The sequence below is a fragment of the Microcaecilia unicolor genome, chromosome 3, assembly GCF_901765095.1.
Source record: "Microcaecilia unicolor chromosome 3, aMicUni1.1, whole genome shotgun sequence".
Lineage (NCBI taxonomy): Eukaryota > Metazoa > Chordata > Amphibia > Gymnophiona > Siphonopidae > Microcaecilia > Microcaecilia unicolor.
Window position 1 is genome coordinate 418,537,125 of NC_044033.1, and position 19,264 is coordinate 418,556,388.

General features: G+C 43.3%; 1 protein-coding gene across 11 annotated transcripts in view; it reads left to right on the forward strand.

The window, feature by feature from the left end:
* PUM2 (pumilio RNA binding family member 2) overlaps positions 1-19,264 on the forward strand; it is a 334,312-nt gene that overhangs the window by 253,248 nt on the left and 61,800 nt on the right. For all 11 annotated transcript variants that reach the window (XM_030198823.1, XM_030198814.1, XM_030198820.1 and 8 more), the window contains one exon: positions 8,394-8,523. In XM_030198823.1, coding sequence (XP_030054683.1) covers positions 8,394-8,523 — 130 coding nt within the window. The remainder of the gene's footprint in view (positions 1-8,393; positions 8,524-19,264) is intronic.

Consider the following 19,264-nt stretch of genomic DNA (forward strand, 5'->3'; position numbering starts at 1 on the left):
AGAAGAGGGCGGGCAGCGCAAGTTGGCTGCCTGGCGCTGGCTTCCGTTTGTAACATCCCTCCTGACGTCAGCTTGCCTCCAGCGTTCCCTTCCCTTTTATTGTTCCACCCTCTGACGTCATTACGTTTTGACGCGAGGGCGGACCAATGGGAATTGATGTTAAGAACCAGGCATACAGACGTAGAACGTTGGAGGTGCAAATTATTATATAGGATAATAAGAAATAACATTTGATGTTTTAAATTTCAAGGGTAGCCTTGAAACAGCACAGGTGAATCACGTGTTGGCACAAATTCCTCTGATTTAACTTAGATAAGTATTGGAACTTTTTCATGAGTACAATGTATATGAAGAAAAGTTGAAAAACATATACATATTGTATAAAAAATAAACTGTTGAAAAATCTTTTAAAAAGTTTTATAGTAATTGAAGAAAATCACAAGATGGACTGATGACAATATAGATGTATCACCTGCTTCCTAAGATCATAAGAAACTGAGGTCTCTGAGGAAATTCACTTCTGATGGTCCAATACAAAAATATATTATTATTCATAGATATTGAAATTACAGATGATGTGTAGATTAGTTATGATATAGTTATAATGTAGTAATTAGATTGAGAATTATACACATGTGGTGGACCTTTGCCTTACAAACATAATTATTTTCATTGACCTCCTGAATAGAAAAGATAGTAAAGACAAATGATGGAGTGAATGGAAGGCAAAAAGGCAAAGTTGAAGTATTCGTTTGTTCAATTATATTTGATTTGCTGTACCTCATATTGAGAACATCTATATGGTGTACAATAAGTTTAAAACGTTTTGTAGAAAACAGAAAGGAATGTCATAAATCAGAAAGGACAGAGTTAAAATAGGATCTGTCCTGCACACTGTAGACCAAGCAATACAGCTACCCAACCATCATGCATCATCTATCATTGATTATTTTGAAAAGCTTTTCTAAAAAAGTAAGTTTTCAGACCAGTTTTGGATCTCTGGTATGAATTCCCTATCATAGGTAAAGGGGATTTTTGTTTTAGTTATGGGATACTCCCCAAGACATAAATCAAGAATTGTTATTGGAGGTTCCATTTGTTACCGAGATGAAGGAGAAGAGATTTAGATCAAGAAGTTTTCTGTTATGACACCGTTGGTGTAACAGGTGACTGATTATAAGAAATCAAAAAAATTGGCTGTTTACTGCAGAGTGGACTTTTTTTGTTATGGTATTAGTCTGGTTGTGTTCTGTTTTTATGGATATGCTTTTATAAACTACTTTGAATGAGCAGTATTGTTTGTAAAGAGGTTTATAAACCTTTTTATAAAAATAAAGATATCAATGTGGATGAATGCTCACTGTTGGGAGAAATGGTTACAAAGGTGAATGGTAAGTACAGGAAAAAAACTTGAACAAAAGTTCCATGGACAAAGCAGAGTTGCTCTAGAGCAAAACACAGTTAAGGAAGGGTAGATAGGTGCCTTCAATAAACATTTATGTGTAAGTACATGGATTTGAAATACAGGAGCTAAATGCAAGGAAACAAGGAGAGCTGAGAAGAGCAATAGAAGAATTGGTAAAGTAGCTGGGTTGTTGAATTCTGAGAAACCTGGAAGGGTCGGAGTGCCAAACTGGGCAAACTGACCAATAAACCGTTACAGTATTCTAGATGGGAGGGGAAAAGGGCTTACAAACATAAACAGAAAATAATCAAATGTTACATGAGAGGATTTGGTATATATCTGGTAACCTAGAAAAGTAAAGTTCAGATATATACAGCTCAATTTTTAAACACTGCAACCAGTATTTTAAATCGTAAAATATCCATGTTCCGCATTGTAATCTGGATAGGTAATGGTGCTGAATATTTGTAGACACCACTTGTTATGTCTTCTATACATATAGCAGTGATATTCAAATTAAGGACTTGAAAAAAAGTGCTGTCCTAACTTAAACAGCTTAACTGTACATATAGTAGCAGAATATGTTAGTAGTAGTAGTAGAATATCACTGTTATCCATATAGTTAGGTGGAATATCCTTGCTTCATCCCGGCACTATATGAACAGTGCTGGAATCGTCAGAGGGAATTTTCAGTAGCACCAGTCTTGTAGGCACCGAAATTTTACAAATAGGGGACTTTATGTTCAGCAACTACTTCTGAATTAATTCTCTTTGAATATCCAGCTTATAGGGAGTAAAATAAGGCAGAATGAAAGGTGGTGCCATGGTCCCTTACAGAGTCAGAAAAAAATTGTGTCCAATCAATAGAGACAAATCTCTGAAAAGTGTGTGGTGTGAGAGGGTTAGCAGGGAGGTGATGTTTTTCTTTGAAATCTTTATTAAGCTTTCAGAAATGTGACAAATGGAGAACATAACAAACATGCTGTGTATTTGAATCGTACAGAATGGTGACAGTCAATTACATTTTATCTAGCAAGAAACTCATCTAGAGGAACCCATATGAAAAAAAATCAGTTTTCAGTTGCTTTCGTGACATATCTATGATGGTACAAATGAAATGAACAAACCTGAGAAATAGGTCTGCAAGACAGTCAACCAAGCAAAAGAGTGGCGACAACCCAGGGAAGGGAAGGGACACAGAACATAGAAGTTCCACAAGATTAGTTTATTGGAATATTGACTGTTTAGAGATTTTGATGCCTCATGCAGCCACGTTTTGGCACTACTCACTCTCTTTACTGTAAAAAGCCAATTTAGAGTCCGTTAAACGTTTGATATGATATCCAGAGTTGCTGATTGACACATTGTTTTCTTTCTCCTGCCTGTATGTAATCAGAGTTCTGGACCCATGAGACAGAAACATGGTTGCACTGGGTCATCAAGACCTCTGACAGTCAAGATAGATCACACATTTGGCTTCCAATAGAGTCATCTTGTGGAACTTCTGTTGTCTTTGGTGTCGTTCCCTGGGCTCTCACCATTCTTTTCCTTGAATCAGTGTGTTTATATCCAAGTACATGTGAGGAGCTTTATGTGGGAGGAAAATCCTCAGAGGCATTCTCATACAGCACAATAGAAGAATTATTCTTAGTGCTTAAATGTTTCTAACTTTTGGTATTAAAAAAACAAAACAAAAAAACCTCCCAAATGTTTACAAAAAAAATCATTAATAACAAAAATTGTCTTGTAATAAAGCCATCCTCCTAATGTAAACTGAGGGAGCCGAGGTAACAAGCTGTGCATTAGATTTATGTGCTGAGTTTCAGTGCAGTTTCCTAGCAAACACATTAAAAATATTAAAAAAGTAAAAAGAGTTTGTATAAATAAAGGAAGTACATAGCTGATGAAGAGGCTAGCGAGTCATAACCTTAGTTGGTTGTGTGAAAGGAGTCGCTGCTGAGACCACTTTCCCAGTTCAAAAGTTGTGCAGTAGTTTGAATGAGCATGTTCAACACTGGGTTTATTTGTTTCTGATGCAGTACACAAATCATATGCAAAAGTGCACAAACTCAAAAGAGCACGCTAATCATCATGAAAATATACATACACTTTATTACAGTGGAAAAAAATTGCTATTTTTCGCAGGGATCATTCTGCGACCTGAAGGAGTGTTCTGTTGATTTACAGAGCGTCTTTCTGGAGGACAGCTATGCAAAGCAGATTACACCATAATATACAATTTAAAAATAATACAGTGGTAAAGCAAATTTAATATATAGGACCATGTCTGCCTCCTGGGCTTCAGCCACTCCAAAAGGAGCCTGTTTCAGAGTGTGAGCTGTTACTGAAAAGGACTAGCCTACCAACAAATCTTTCTCATCTCCCTTACAGGAGGGATATACTCATCAGGGAGCCAGTGATGACCATGGTGTCCGCCTTGGAATGTACTCGTTCAGCGTGCCCCATAAATAGGTTGTCTTAGAATTGCAGAGTACTATAAAAGTCAAAACAATAGTTTAAACTGTGCCTGTTTTTTAATAGGCAAACAATGTAACCTAATCAAAGCGGAGCGGGCACTTTCCCTTCTATTTATCCCAGTCAAAAATCTTGTAGCCATATTCTGCAGTATCTGTGGTCCCCTCAGTGACTACCTTTTCTCTTCTTTTCTAGTTCTTATGATAGAGACCGTAAACGAGAAAAAAAGTTGCAAGTAGTCCATCCTGGTCACAAGAACAAAAAAATTGTACTCAAAAGTAATATTAATACAAGATGAAAAAATAGGTTTTTTATTCCTCCTCCGACCTCAAACTAAACTCTTGATGTTAGAAAATCATGCGTAAAGTCTTCCGGTTGTTTGCATACTCCTTTGTTTTAGTTTAATAGTTAATGGCTTCCTTACTATTACATTACAGGATACTTATAACCCACACAGTCCTCATGAGTTCAGTGTGGCTTACGCGTCAAAGGGACTGGGCATTCCCAGGAATATTATATCACTGAGATCATAATATATTAAAACAAATAGTTCAAAGAATAAAATTATCAGAAATAATACACAACAATTACTGAAGCAAAATGTTTCTACATTAAAAAAGATTTTAACAACTTCTGAAATTTAGCATAATTAGCCTGACCTCTAATATTGCAAGGAAGACACTTCCAGTGGTCAGCAGCCTGATATGCAAAAGTACTTACATGATAATTCATATATTTAACTATCTTAGGGTTGGGGAAATGGAGCTGTAGGAAATCCCTAGAGTTGAAATTGGAATTCCTAGAAGACAAATAAGAGAAGCCATATAATGAGGGGCTAACCCATGTAGAATTTAAAAAAACAAGGAACACAACAAACACACGCCTGCATTGGCAACGAATGGAGTGACCCGTTTAAACTTTGGTACCTTAAAATGAAGGAAGCTGTTGTATTCAACAGAGTTTGAAGCATAGGCAGTCGGTGGCCCAACTGTTTGGGGAGGCTTAAGGGGGCGGGGTTAGGGTGTGGGGCCAGGGGTGGAGCTTACATCCATACTTGTCTGACAACACACAGAAAAAAAAAATAAGTAAAAATAAAAGTCACAATACCTTTTATATTAAATTTAGATATTAGGTATGTATCATATGTCAGAGAATAAAGTGGTTGCTCAAAGCATATACTAACCACAATCGCTCAACTGCAAAACACTATGCACAACTTTGTGCAAAAACACACTCAGAACCTTACTGTACCATAAATATTACACTGGGCAGACCCTAATACACCAATATACCACCCATACGGAAAATGCAGACCGTCAACAATAGGAAACAAGGGATCATAATATCACAATTCTCATGTAGATCCACAAAACACCCTTTTAGGGTGGATAGTGTTCACAATGAGCTCCTTTTATTAATGACCATATGTAGATCCTTCAAGAGGTAGTGTGTCATGATTTAGGCTCTACACCCTTTCTGATGTTTTGGTTCCGCCTAGGTAAGGCCAACACACAATCTCTCCACTGCAAAACACTATACACAAACTTGTGCAAAAACACAATCATAGCCTTACCAAATCATAACAGCACTAATTCCAAGGACAGGACGAGCTACAGCCTTATGTGTGGAAAGGCAGCACTATAATTACACCAGGCTCTAAAACACCAATACACAACCTAGTGAAACAAAAAAAACAAAAAGGGCTGCAAATACTACACGCTAGCAGAATACTACATCTTGATCACACATGAAAAACACATGACACAACAGATATGAAGGCAAAATACTGAACTGGAAAGTTACCTCAAGAAGTCAGACTCTGCTTTCAGCAGTACTAGAAAAATTGAAACTTACATGCAAAATATCACAGATGCACATTTCAAAAAGCTAACATATTCCAATTAATAAATTCTGAATAAAAAATGTTTTCTACCTTTGCTGTCTGAGCATTTAGTTTTTCTATTAGCTTTGGTCCCAGTGTCTTCTTTCCATTTGATATTTTTTCTCTCACCATGTCCACCATCCTTCTGTGTCCTTATGCATCCTGTCTACCATCTGTAGCCCTGTCCCTATCCTTTCTCCAGTTTCAACATCTGCCCTCAAAGTGTTCCGATCCAGCTCTTAAATTCAGCAATTTCCCCTCCATCCATATCCAGCATTTCTTCTCACTCCCTTCCCCTCCATCCATATGCATCTACTTCCTCTGTTTTCCCTCCCCTCCATCCATGTCAAGCATTTCTCCTTTCTCCCTTCCCCTCCAACCGTGTGCATCTGCTTCCTTTGTCTTTCCTTCCCTTCATCCTTGTCCAACATTTCTCCTCTCTTCCCTGACCTCCACTCCATCCATGTCCAGTATTTCTCCTCTCTTCGCTCCCCTCCATCCATGTGCATCTCCTTCCTGACTTCTCTCCCCTCCATCCATCCATGTCCAGCAACTCTCCATTCTCCCCTGCTCTCTCCTCCATCCATCCATGTCCAGCAATTCTCCTCTCTCCCCTGCCTTCCCCTCTATCCATGTCCAGGAACCTTCCATTCTCCCTACCCTCTCCTCCATCCACCCATATCCTGCAAATTTCCTCTCTTCCCTGCCCCCATTCATCCATCCATGTCCAGCAATTCTCCTCTCCTCTGCCCTCCCCTCCATCCATCCATCCATCCATGTCCAGCAACTCTCCATTCTCTTCTGCCTCTCCTCCACCCATGTCCAGCAATTCTCCTCTCTCCCCTGCCCTCCCCTCCATCCATGTGCAGGAACTCTCCATTCTCCCCTGCCCTCTCCTCCATCCACCCATATCCAGCAAGTTTCCTCTCTTCCCTGCCCCCTCCATCTATCCATGTCCAGCAACTCTCCATTCTCCCCTGCCCTCGCCTGCATCCATCTCCAGCAAATTTCCTCTCTCCTCTGCTCCCTCCATCCATGTCCAGCAATTCTCCTCTCTCCCCTGCCCTCCCCTCCTCTCCAGCGATCTCTTCTCTCCCCTGCTCTCCCCTCCTCTCCAGCGATCTCTTCTCTCCCCCTGCCCTCCCCTCCTCTCCAGTGATCTGTTCTCACCTCCTGCCCTCCCCTTCTCTCCATGTCCAGTGATCTGTTCTCTCCCCCTGCCCTCGCCTCCTCTCCATGTCCAGTGATCTGTTCTCTTCCCCTGCCCTCGCCTCCTCTCCATGTCCAGCGATCTATTCTCTCCCCCTGCCCTCCCTCCTCTCCATGTCCAGCGATCTGTTCTCTCCCCCTGCCCTCGCCTCCTGTCCATGTCCAGCGATCTGTTCTCTTCCCCCTGCTCTCGCCTCCCATCCAAGTCCAGCGATTTTCCCTGCCCCCCCCCCCCCCCCCATGCGTTTAATCCTTTTACTCTCCATGGCAGTGACGTCAGTGAAGAAAAAGGCACTCCAGGCTCGCCTCCATCTTCTCCCTTCCCTCTTCACACAGTGTCCCGCCCTCGTGCAAACAGGAAATGCATCATCGCAGAAGGCGGGACCCTGTGTGAAGAGGGAAGGGAGAAGCTGGAGCCAGAGGCGAGCCCGCAGTGCCTTCTTCGTCACTGACATCGCTGCCACGGAAAGTAAAAGGGTTAAAACAAACGCGGGGGGGGGGGCTGTCTGTCGGGGAGCTGAGTGCGTGAAGAAAGGAGGGACCGCTGGAGAGCTGCCTGGCTGCAACGCTGCTCCAGCCCTGCGTTCTTGGGGGCAGCAGCCAGGGGAAGGTCGCGGGCTGGGGAGGGTTAGCTTCCCCAAGCCTCTTATATGGGGCGCCTATGGTTTGAAGTGAACAGTGTATAGAGATAGGTCTGACTTTTCTTTCAACATATCAGGAATGTAAAATCTCCTACCGCAGAGAAATTATGCAACCAAAATCAGCCAAGGAAGCTCTTTTCTGTTTTAATAAATTGACCAGTTCAGTGGGAGGGATTGATAAATGAAGGACAAACAAGACAGGCAAAAGAATCCACAGTAGCTGAAGCACAAGGGTATAGTAGATCAGCAAAGCAACAAACTGGAAGAAATTTAACTTCCGTTTATTAAATAACTGCAGTGCTTGGAGAAATCTAAACAATCACACCCAACATGGCCATGTTTTACCAAACATGCTGCATCAGGTTTAAAAATACAACTGTGGAAACAAAAAAAAAACCCAGATAATCCAAGTAAGTCAAATTGTATGTACATAACATGTATATTTTAAATAAATTCTGTGTAATAATTGTGCTAAAAATTTTGCATGAGAATATAAATGTGTACCCTCAATATTGAGCAAATTCCTTCATTGTGCCCAGGAAGAGATTATTTCCATTGGGTTTAGCACACCCAATAGTTTTGAATAGTTGGCTACTAAGCATGAAACATACTGATTTTCAGAATAGCATGCATGTTTTGCAATTTGTTTCATTTGAGAATGTCAAATGGATTATATAGAAATGAAGCAAAAATTTGATGAATTATTTACACTATAACAGCTTATTTTAAGCATAAAAAAAACTAAAGTCTATAAACCTGTAACTGAATTTTTTATATTTAGATTTATTCAGCAAAAACTAGAGCGAGCAACCCCGGCTGAGCGCCAGATGGTGTTTAATGAGATCTTGCAAGCAGCCTACCAACTGATGATCGATGTCTTTGGGAACTATGTCATACAGAAGTTTTTTGAGGTAAGTAGGTGATTATGGTACATTTACTTATGGCGGCAAATTTTGGTAGTAAACATTTATGCCATCTCTTTGTTTTATAGATCTTGATGGTGTTAACAATACCATATGCTAAAATTATATGAATCAGCCTGGTCATTTAGTTGGTTAATACATTTCAGTGTATATATCATCATTCTTTTAGGACAATGTTAGGCAGATAGTTGTAAGTGCGCCTGTAGGTAAGCATATATTCTCAAGCTGCCTAGTGGTCCTAATCACTCAGTTTGCTAAGGAATGGCTTTGAACGCTGTCTTAGAAAAATGCAAAAATATCATATCAGTTAGCGATAAACAGAATTATAAGTATTTCCCAGAAAGAAAATTATAAAATCCTATTATAATTAGTAGAATATATGGCAACCGTAGTGTCACAGCTGTAGTTCACTTTCCAGAGAGACTACTTCACTGGCTAACGCCAAATAAGAGTGAACAGATGTGAGATAGTCTTAACAGTCTTTGTGGTCGACATCTGCAGTCCAGTTCCAGGCAAAGAGAAACAGCACACACAGAGGGGCATTTTCAATTTGATGTCTAAGTCAGTTTTTGGACGTTTTACACACAATGTCCAAAATCCAAATAGGAAAGGTGGTGGGTACAGTGGTGTTTTGGAGACTTTGGAAGGGGTCACAGTTTCTACCACAAGTGTGATAAGTAGAGGGAGATAGGGACCTGAGTACCCCACTCAATAGTGCACTGCACCAACTTCTACACTACTCCAGGGACTTACATGCTGTTCTAATAGACCTGACATCTGAGGCTGGTAAGTCATACTTTTATTCACATTTTTAGGAGGTGGGAGGCAGTTGGTGACCACTGGGGGGTATTGGGGGGGTTACCCCTGATTCCCTCCAGGGGTCATTTAGGGCACCTTTTTGTGCCTTATCCTATATAATAAAACGCAATTCCAACGTTCTGAAGCTGACTGCGTGGACATAAGCCTTGAGGCGTTCGTGCTTCTGTATCCATCTCCTGAAATGATGACGTCTCCCACTTCCGGGTGCGTCAGCAGCGACAGTGTCCAATCACAACATAGCAGCGTGAGCCAACTCCGTCGCATACCTGTGCTGATGGGGGACCCCGAGAGCCAAAGTCGTCTTCTCGGCTGCCGCGGCGTTGCTTGCTGAATGATCTGATCAAGTTTCTGTGCGTGCGTCTGACATCAGACGCACGCACAGAAACTTGATCAGACCATTCAGCAAGCAGCGCAGACGAGAAGAGGACTTCGGCTGTCGGGGGTTGGGGTCCCCCGTCAGCACAGGTATGCGACGGCGGCGAGGGAGGGTTTTCGCCGGAAAGGGGGGTTGAGAGGGTCGCGGCATGGGGGTCCAGGGGTCAGTAACGTGGATGGGGGGTTTGAAATCGGAGGGAGGGGGAGTCTGTAACTCGGTGGGAGGGGCATGAGGGGGCCTTGAACTGGAAGGGAGGGAGGGCAGTTTGGAACTCGGAAGGAAGGGAGGGAGGCATGGGTCTTGGAGGGGACAGAGCGAGACAGCGAGGGTGGGGGATTACCTTGCTAGCGCCCGTTTCATTGCCTACTGAAACGGGCCTTTTTTACTAGTTCATTATGAAAACAGGTCTAGCTCAAAATGTCTTAGTTTTAGTCCTGGACGGTTTTGTTTTGTTCCATTATAGCTGAAAAACGTCTTTAAGGCTTAGGAACACCCACATCCCACCCTTAACTTGCCCCCTTGAGATTTGGAGGCACTACAGAAGAACAGCATAGAAAAAAGTCTGAAAAATAGGTTTTGAAAATAATGATTTGAACATTTTTGTGAGAAAAATGTCCAAATGCTGTTTTATGCCACTTTTTAGATGTTTTTCTTTTTTGAAAATGAGCCCCATAGTCTTTTGTATGACCGTGGGCCGAGACCTGTTGAAAGAGCATAACAGAGAAACAAAGCTTTTTGATGAGACACAATGAGGCATATTTTCAAAGCACTTAGCCTTCCAAAGTTCCATAGGTTTCTATGGAACTTTGGAAGGCTAAGTGCTTTGAAAGTATGCCTCAATGTAATCCTCTCTGTGGCCAACAGGCTAGCGGGGACAGCACAAGATAGCTGGACGCAGGACAGCTGGAGTACAGAAAGCCAGGCTGGGTGGAAAAAACAGCAATTCTCTTTATCTCTCAGTATTATCAGTGCCTTTCAGAAGGCCAAACCCTGGGTGGAGTCTCCTGATTGGCTGGAGTTGAACTCTCACTGCATGTGACATGGAACTCAGGTTTCTCTTTTTCCATTGAAGTCTGCAGTATTCCCAATGACGAGAGCAGGTAGGTATGCACAAGTCCAGTTAGCTGAAGAATATAGCACAAAGTTGCAGGGCCATTATTTCTAAACCTGGTCTCTGTCCTGAAGAAAGTACTTTCACAGGCCTCTCTCACACTGAGTGCTGAGAAAGCTGCATTGGTATGAGTTCATCAGTGTAATGAGTTCATAGTTTTTGGTAAGAGTCTATAAGTAGCTTGGTTACCTACAGGCCGCTCTATAATAGAGTTAAGGAAAAGAGGCAGTGTTTTTTTTTCCCATTTGAAATTCACTGGTGAATATGAATATATGAAAGAATTAACAAAACAAGTGAAAAAATTGGGCTTTTCTCCTAGATGTATAACCTTCCCTATCCCTAACCATATCATTGACTGGGATCCAAAGACCATGATTGACACTGGAACTAGAGAGTTGCACAGGAACAGAAATCTAACCAATCCCTGCAGGAATCTAGCCCGTCCCCACCGCAAGTAATCTCATCCATCCCAGCTCCCAGCCCACCTAACCCGTGCTGCAATCTCCTTGACCCCCCCCCCCCCCCAAAGAAAGCCAGATTTTATAAGCAGTAAAAATACTAGTAAAATTAACATAAATCATGTTCTTCCGTACTTTCCTAAGATAGGAGATGTACAGATCAGCACAGGACCCAAAGCAGTCCAAATTCCAAAATAAGTAAAGTCAGAAACAACACAGTTTATACCTAATTGTTCAACCACCCTTAGGATTCACCTTTGGGTTTAAAAAGCAAAACCATGTGCATGTAAGGTCTGGATAAATGAATTAAAACAAAGTTTAAAACAAATGCCTTTAATATGTAATACTTGGTAGCAATAATGAAACAGTAATGGAATATTCACATAGCAAGCATCCTGAGGCAACAGATTTATTTTCTACTGAACATAATTACCTTGGTATGAACTTGGAGGCTAATAGTTTGCTGAACTGGACAACGTTGGCACATTTAGACTGACGCTGGACAAAACTTCTGCATGAAGGATGCCCTTCCCTCTGTATTCAATACCTCTGTGTGAAAAAAGTAGTAAAAAAGGCAAGTGCATTTTTATAGTATACCACTGCAATCCACAAAACAAAAGGAGCAAGTTTCCACATAACCATCTTTTTCTTCTGATGTAAGCACAGGAAAAAAAATGTTAAAATGTTCCCAGATTTCAACCTAATTCATGTTTAATGTGGGATATAAATGTCATTAATAAGTATGTAGAAACTCTGAATGTTGAGCACCTGATTCTCATAACATATCTGTTTTAGTGGCCCTTTACCAGGAGAAAAAAATATCTCTGCGCGAATGTAACAGTGCTAGGGTGTCACTATAACCAGCCCCTCCGAATGAGACACTGATTACGATTTATAACAATTTACTACTCTACCTATGAAAAGTTATTCTGTTGTTATACTTCCTCTGAGTACATCAGTATGCTGCACTAGCCAGCATGCTTGAAAATGTAAATGAGATTAAATAAAAATGCCACCAGCAACAAAGAATGATAACGTGGATGCAACAGCTCATAGGTTTGCTTGCTTTGTTTTGAATGTACGGCAATGACGGCTACATGAGAAAGGGAAAACAGAGACTTACCTAATTGGCTTCAACTTTTTGACATCATCCCGACTCCATCTATTCACCTCCCCTCCAGCCCTGGGTGCACTCCTGGCACATACCTCAAGGCACCTGGTGGTCTAGTGGCTTCATTCGGGGCAGAAAAGAGGGGGGATCTTTCCTGCCTTGAAGAAGCCACTAAACCACCAGGGTACCTTGAGGTATGTGCTGGGAGGGCACCCTGTGTCTCGGGGGAGGGAAGGCACTTTTGCAAGGATCCCATAAGACCTGGGTCTATCCCTGTGAGATTTCCGCTATCCCTGCTCTCGTTCTGCTATCTAACTGAAACTTGGTATGAGTTCCAGCCAGCAGGTATCACTATTAGTCATCTTAGCATCCTTGGCTGGTGTTATACAAGTCCTGGGAATGTAATCTGGGTCTTCCACGTGGTACTACATAACAGTGAGGCTGATCCAAGGTCCAGCTGAGCCCCTCGCAGTCTTCATGCGTTTGATATTTTTATTTATTAGTTTATGCCTCTTTGGCAAGTGTCTTCTCATATTCCAACTTTGATACATTTATTAACCATTTCCTCAGCCAGAATCTGACTGGTCAAACGGACATATGGCACTGAACGAACAGCAGATAAAATCAGCATTAAAAAATATTAAAAAAAAAAAAGTAACAGCTTGTAAAATTTGGAATTCTTTTCAGATTCATATTAGCTTATAGCAGAGGTTCTCAACCCAGTCCTTGGGGTACACCAATCTAGTCAGGTTTTCAGGACACTCACAATGAATATGTACAAGATAGATCTGCATAAAATGGAGGTAGTGCGTGCAAATTTATCTCATGAATATTTACTGTGGATATCCTGAAAACCAGCCCGGCTTGGTGTGTCCCAGTGACTGGGTTGAGAACTTTGATTTATAGCAATATTGCCAGTTGCTTATGTCTTGTCTTATGCTGTGGAAGTCATTTTAGAATGACTATGTGGCATCTACACTTGTAAATAGGAATTTTGCAATAAAACTATTTACATGTAGGTGCTAAGGGATGTATAGATTTTAAAGGAGGGGGCAGTCCAAAATCTATACATGTATTTCCCTTTTTGCAATGGATATTTTTTTACCAGTGTAGAAACTCTGAATTAATAGCCACTCCTACTCTAGCTGAGATCATATTTATGCACCTTTCTGACTCTTAAGTGCAGCTTTATTTAAGGTAGTCCACATATTCTTTAGCTCCTGTTACTCTTTTATCTGTCTATATATTCAGATTATACCTGTGTGTCTATTAGGATGTTTTATTATGTATTGTGTTGACATTGTAAGTAACATACTATGCCATAATATGTACTATTGTTTTAATATTTTTTCGTGCTGAAATTGTTTGTTTGTGTCCAGATTGGCTTTGCTGTATACTGTTGTGGGTGAATTTCTTCAAAAAGTTGGTAAATAAATCCAAACTTATTAACCAATTAAGTATTTGCAGAAAATCCTGGGAGTTTCAGAAGTGCTTCAGACTACAAGGGATTGCTCTCAGAAGGAGCAGGTGTTTGTTGAAGTCACTCATGAGAGCCTCTTTAGGGAATTTGGTCTTGGGATTGGAGGCAGTACCTGTTTGTAAACTGGCTAAAAAAAAAAAGGAAGAAAGATGAGAGGATATTTTTTCAGTCTAAGAATAGTTAAGCTCTGGAACTCACTGCCAGAAGGTGAGGTAACATTGGTTAGCATATCTGGGTTTAAAAATGGTTTGGACAAGTTCCTGGAGGAAAAAGTCCATAGTCTGTTATTGAGATGAACATGGGGGAAGCCACTGCTTGACCTAGGATTGGTAACGTGGAATGATGCTACTAATTGGGTTTCTGCCAGGTACTTGTGACCTGGATTGGCCACTGTTGGAAGCAGGATACTGGGCTAGATGAACCATTCGTCTGACCCAGTATGGCTATTCTTATGTTCTTTTGTTTATATAGTAGGTTTGAATGGTAAATTATCCACAAGGAATCATTTTAGTAGTGTAGAGTCACCAGGGGAGTGCTCTGAGGATCTGTATTGGGAACTCTGCTGTTTAATAAGTTCATAAATGATCTGGAGATGGGAGTGACGAGTGAGGTGATCATATCTGCAGTTGACATAAAATATTCAAAGTCATTAAAGTGGCCAAGGATTGTGAGGACTTGCAGAAGGATCTTTAGGAGACTAAACATCTAAATGGCAGCTGACATTTAGGGGTATAATTATCAATGTGGGCTACCCTTAATAAGTGTTATTTTACCACTTGTGCCATTTTAGCACAAGTCCCATTTTATCAGCCCACGCTGATAACTCCCTCCCTTAATGTGGACAAGTGCAAGGTGCTGCACAAAATAATCTCAACTATAGATACAAAATGCTGGGTTCTAAGTTAGAAATCACCATCCGAGAAGAAGATCTTGGAGTTACTGTGGATAATTCTTTGAAATTTTCAGCCCAGTGTGCTGCAGCTGCTTTATAAAAAAAAAAAAATAGATTGAGAATATCTGGAGAGAGTGTAAAACTGAGAATATCACTATGCCTTTGTACAGGTCCTGGCTGCTAAGGACCTGCCCAGCCCCTACACAGAATGAATCCCTCCCTTCTCCCCCCCCCCCCCCCCCCCCCCCCCCCCCCCGTCTCCCAAGGCCTACAATCCATCCCTTGGTGGTCTAGTGGGTAGTCGGGGCGAGAACGGTCCCCAGTTGCTCCCGCCCATGTCCTGTATTCTTCTAAAATGGCTGCCACGATCTCTAGTGGCAGCCTCACAGCAACCATTTTGAAATTGAAGCTGACACATGCAGGAGTCAGTTCTGCCCATGCAGGCTGTAGTCTCAAAGTGGCTGTCATGACCTCCAGTGGCAGTCTCATGAATCAGCCACTAGAGATCACTGCAGCCATTAAGGCAGCGGAGAAGACGTGGGCAGAAGTGACTGTGGATCACTTCTGCTCCCAACTACCCACCAGATCACTGGGGAGGGACGTTGGGTTGGGGGTGGCAGGGCACACAGGTGGGTCTGTTAGGGCAGAAGTTAGAATATTTCTGTTCCAGTGAATATACACCAGCATGTTAAACCAAAACAAAGCTGAACATGAATTTCGTGCCGATTTCAGTACCAAAGACATTTGTGATGTACATTTCTCAAAGCTAATATATTCCACCTAATCAATTCAAAATAAAACACTTCTTTTCTACCTTTGTTGTCTGGGCATTTTATTTTTCCAAGCATGTTAGTTTCTCTTTCCTGCTTTCTTGTCTGTCTTATCCTCTCTTTCCAGCCGGTGCTGTCCATTTCTCCTTTCTCCACTTTCCTCTTATCATCTTTCATTCCCTTAATATATCCATCTCTGACATATTTCTTCTCTCTCTCTTTTCTGTTTGCCCACTCAGATTTCACCCTCTTACTCTTTAGTCCTCCACCTATCTTTCACTTACCCATCAACTTTCCATCTGCCCTTCTCACCCTCTAGCTCTCCTGTCTTATTCCTTCCCTGGCCTCCTATTCCATTCTTTTTCACTCACTTCCTACACATCTACCCTCTGTATTCATCATCCTCTCATTCATCTCCCTGAAAACCCCCATGATCTCTCCCAGATGTTTTTACCATGCCAAGCATCTCCCCTCTCTCTTTTTTCTTACACTCCTGTAGCCTAACATTCTCAGAGGACAAGCAGGCTGCTTGTTCTCACAAGTGGGTTGATGTCCATGTTGGCCTGGGAATCGGCATTTTGCCAGAGCAAAAAATAGTTTTACCAGAGTCTTCTGGCACACGTGCACGTCTCCTCAGTTTCCTTTTTTCCACGTCAAGGTGCGGCAGGTGTTTTTCTGTGTTCCTCGTTGACGCCCGGGAAAAGAAGCTTCTTTTTTCATGACTTTATTTGCCTTTTCCTTGTTTTGTTTAAAAAAAAAAAAAAAAAGGGTTGTATTTCCCTTAGTTTCTTCTTAGTTCACTTTTTGCCCCGTTTTTAAGTTTTCTTTGATTTTTCAACGCAGCCAGCCTTTAGGCCTTGTGGTCGGGTTTCTCCCCTTTTTGTGTGCCCTTACTTTTTGGCACAATCGCGGTTTTTTATTTCACCGAGGCCGTTTTTCCTTCCATGTCATCAAAGACACCCAGCGGCTTCAAACGTTGTACTCGGTGCAACAGGACCATCTCAGGTAAGGATACCCATTCCTGGTATATCCAGTGCCTTAGGCCTGACCATAGTCCAGCTGCTTTGTAGTCTGTGTCTTCGTATGAAGAAGCGGACCCAAGTGGCATGAGAATCCCAACGAGAAAAATGTTTTGGGGCTCAGTCTGGTCCTTCGACGTCAGTATCAACATCGAGGGAGGCATCGACGTCAGGAGCAGAGGTAATGGCTGCTGAGAGACCAACTCACGCTGGAAGCAGTGAGGCATCGAGTGGGCTTCAGCTGCCTCAAGGACTCCTGTTATGCAGGACCCCCGGGACCGACCATCATCAGACCCAACCCCGAGGAGACGTGAGGATTCCATGTCATCCTCGTCAGTACAGAGGAGTCTCTATGACAGGCATTGAGCGAAGGCGAAGAAGCACCGTCCTCGATCTCCTTCCACACATGGTGCCGGGAGCTCCGAGGCATCGAGGGATTCTGCACCCGGGAAGCGTCGGCACTGAGAGGATTGCTCTCCCTCTATTCAGGATGTACCGATGCTCCGGTCTCCTAGCAGCCTGATGCCTGGACCTGAGCCTCAGCAGATTTTGCCACTGGCAGCTCCACCAACCCCACAGCCTTCTCCGATGGTGGCTCTCGACGAGCGAACCGGGCCCTGCTTCCAGAGCTTCTGGAAGGACTGCTGCGCCAGTCTGCTTCGGTGTTGGGAGTGCTTGCGCCTTCCGTACCGTCTGCTGCAGCGGCGTCTGGCCCTTCACATGTGGTGAGGTCCCCGACCTTGGTGCCGCTTGCGGTACCGGTGTCGACTGCCACCCAGGTCAACTCCCCTTCGACGTCGGTGGAGGAAGCTTCACTGCAGTCCAGGTGGGTGTCGACCTCTCGAAATCGCCATCGAGGACATCGATACTCTGCGTCGAAGCAGGCTGAGTCTCGGAGTACCCTGAGAGAGGTATTATCTGATACTGAACAGAAGCGTTCGTGGGAGTCAGAGGAAGATCCCAGGTACTATTCTTCTGATGAGTCGTATGGGATTCCCGCAGTCTCCTTTCAGGTGGAGGGAAAGGTTCAGTCTCTTCCGGAGAGTCTGTCCTTCCTTTGTCCAGGAAATGGCTACGGCTATTCCTCTCCCTATGGAGGTTGAGCATGATCCCAAGGCTGAGATGCTCAAGGTCCTGGACTATTCTTCTCCACCTAAGGAGGCTGTGACGGCTCCTCTACATAAGATACTGAAGGAAGTTCTAATGCGGAACTGGTTGTTCCCTCTGTCTGGCCCCATGATCCCGAAGAAGGGTGATTCCCCTTATCAGATCCATGGTGAACCTGGGTTGCTGAGGTCTCAGTTACCTCACAATTCCATGGTGGTGGACTCCGCCCTCAAAAGAGCCAAGAGTACTAGAGACTATGCCTCGGCGCCCCCAAGCAGAGAAGCTAGGATCTTAGATTCTTTTGGGAGGAAGACATATCAGGCCGCTATGCTCGCCACTTCAATCCAGTCTTACCAGCTCTTCACGAGCATCCACTTGCGGAACTCGGTGAGGCAGTTGTCTAGCTTGGTTGATACCCTCCCTCTGGAGCAGGCCGAGCCTTTTTGCCAGGTGGTCAGGCAGCAGACAGCGTGTTGTAAATTCCTGGCCGGGGCACTTACGACTCTCTTGATGTGGCATCCAGAATCACTAACAAAGGTATAGTGATGCGCAGACTTTCATGGCTGCGTGTCTCTGACCTGGATCATTCGGTCCATCAGCAGATGGCGGATGTGCCTTGCCAGGGGGACAACCTCTTTGGTGAAAAAGTAGAGGATCTTGTTGACCAGATCAAGAAGCATAATGATGCTATGGATTCTTCTCCCGACTGGCGCTTTCTGCTACAACCGCCTCATCTAGGAGGTATTTTGGAAGGAAGCGGAGTACTCCCTTTTCCTATGCTACGCATAGGTACACTCCGGCTTCTTGTCAGCCAACCCAGGCTCAGGCCCAGCGCGCTCGTTCTTGTCAACAGCGTTGCGCCTAAGGCCCCTGCTGCTCCCTACCAAAAGCAAGGGACGAGCTTTTGACTGGCTCCAGTTAAGCATAGCCACAGTAAAAGTGTCCGTACCGGACGACTTGCTGGTTGGGGGGGAGGATAATGTTTTTTCACCAAAGGTGGCCTCTCATAACCTCCGACCAGTGGGTTCTTCAAATAGTCCGGTTAGAATACGCCCTCAATCTGGAATCCAAACCTTCAAATTGCCCACCGGGAGTTCATTCTTACAGCTCCCAACACAAGCAGGTACTTGCAGAGGAACTCTCCGCCCTTCTGAAGGCCCATGCGGTCGGACTCGTTCCACCAGGGGAAGAAGGGCTGGGATTCTATTCCAAGTACTTTCTGGTGCAAAAGAAAACAGGGGATGCGTCCCATCCTAGACCTAAGAGCCCTGAACAAATTCCTAGTCCAAGAAAAGTTCAGGATGGGTTCCCTGGGCACTCTTCTTCCCATGATTCAGGAGAACGATTGGCTATGCTCTCTGGACTTAAAGGATGTTTACACACACATCCTGATACTTCCAACTCACAGGAAGTATCTTCGATTTCAGCTGGAAACACAGCACTTTCAGTACCGTATACTGCCCTTTGGCCTGGTGTCTGCGCCCAGAGTGTTTACAAAGTGTCTAGCTGTAGTTGCAGCGTTGTTACGCAGACTGGGAGTGCATGTGTTTCCTTATCTGGATGATTGGCTGGTGAAGAGCACCTCA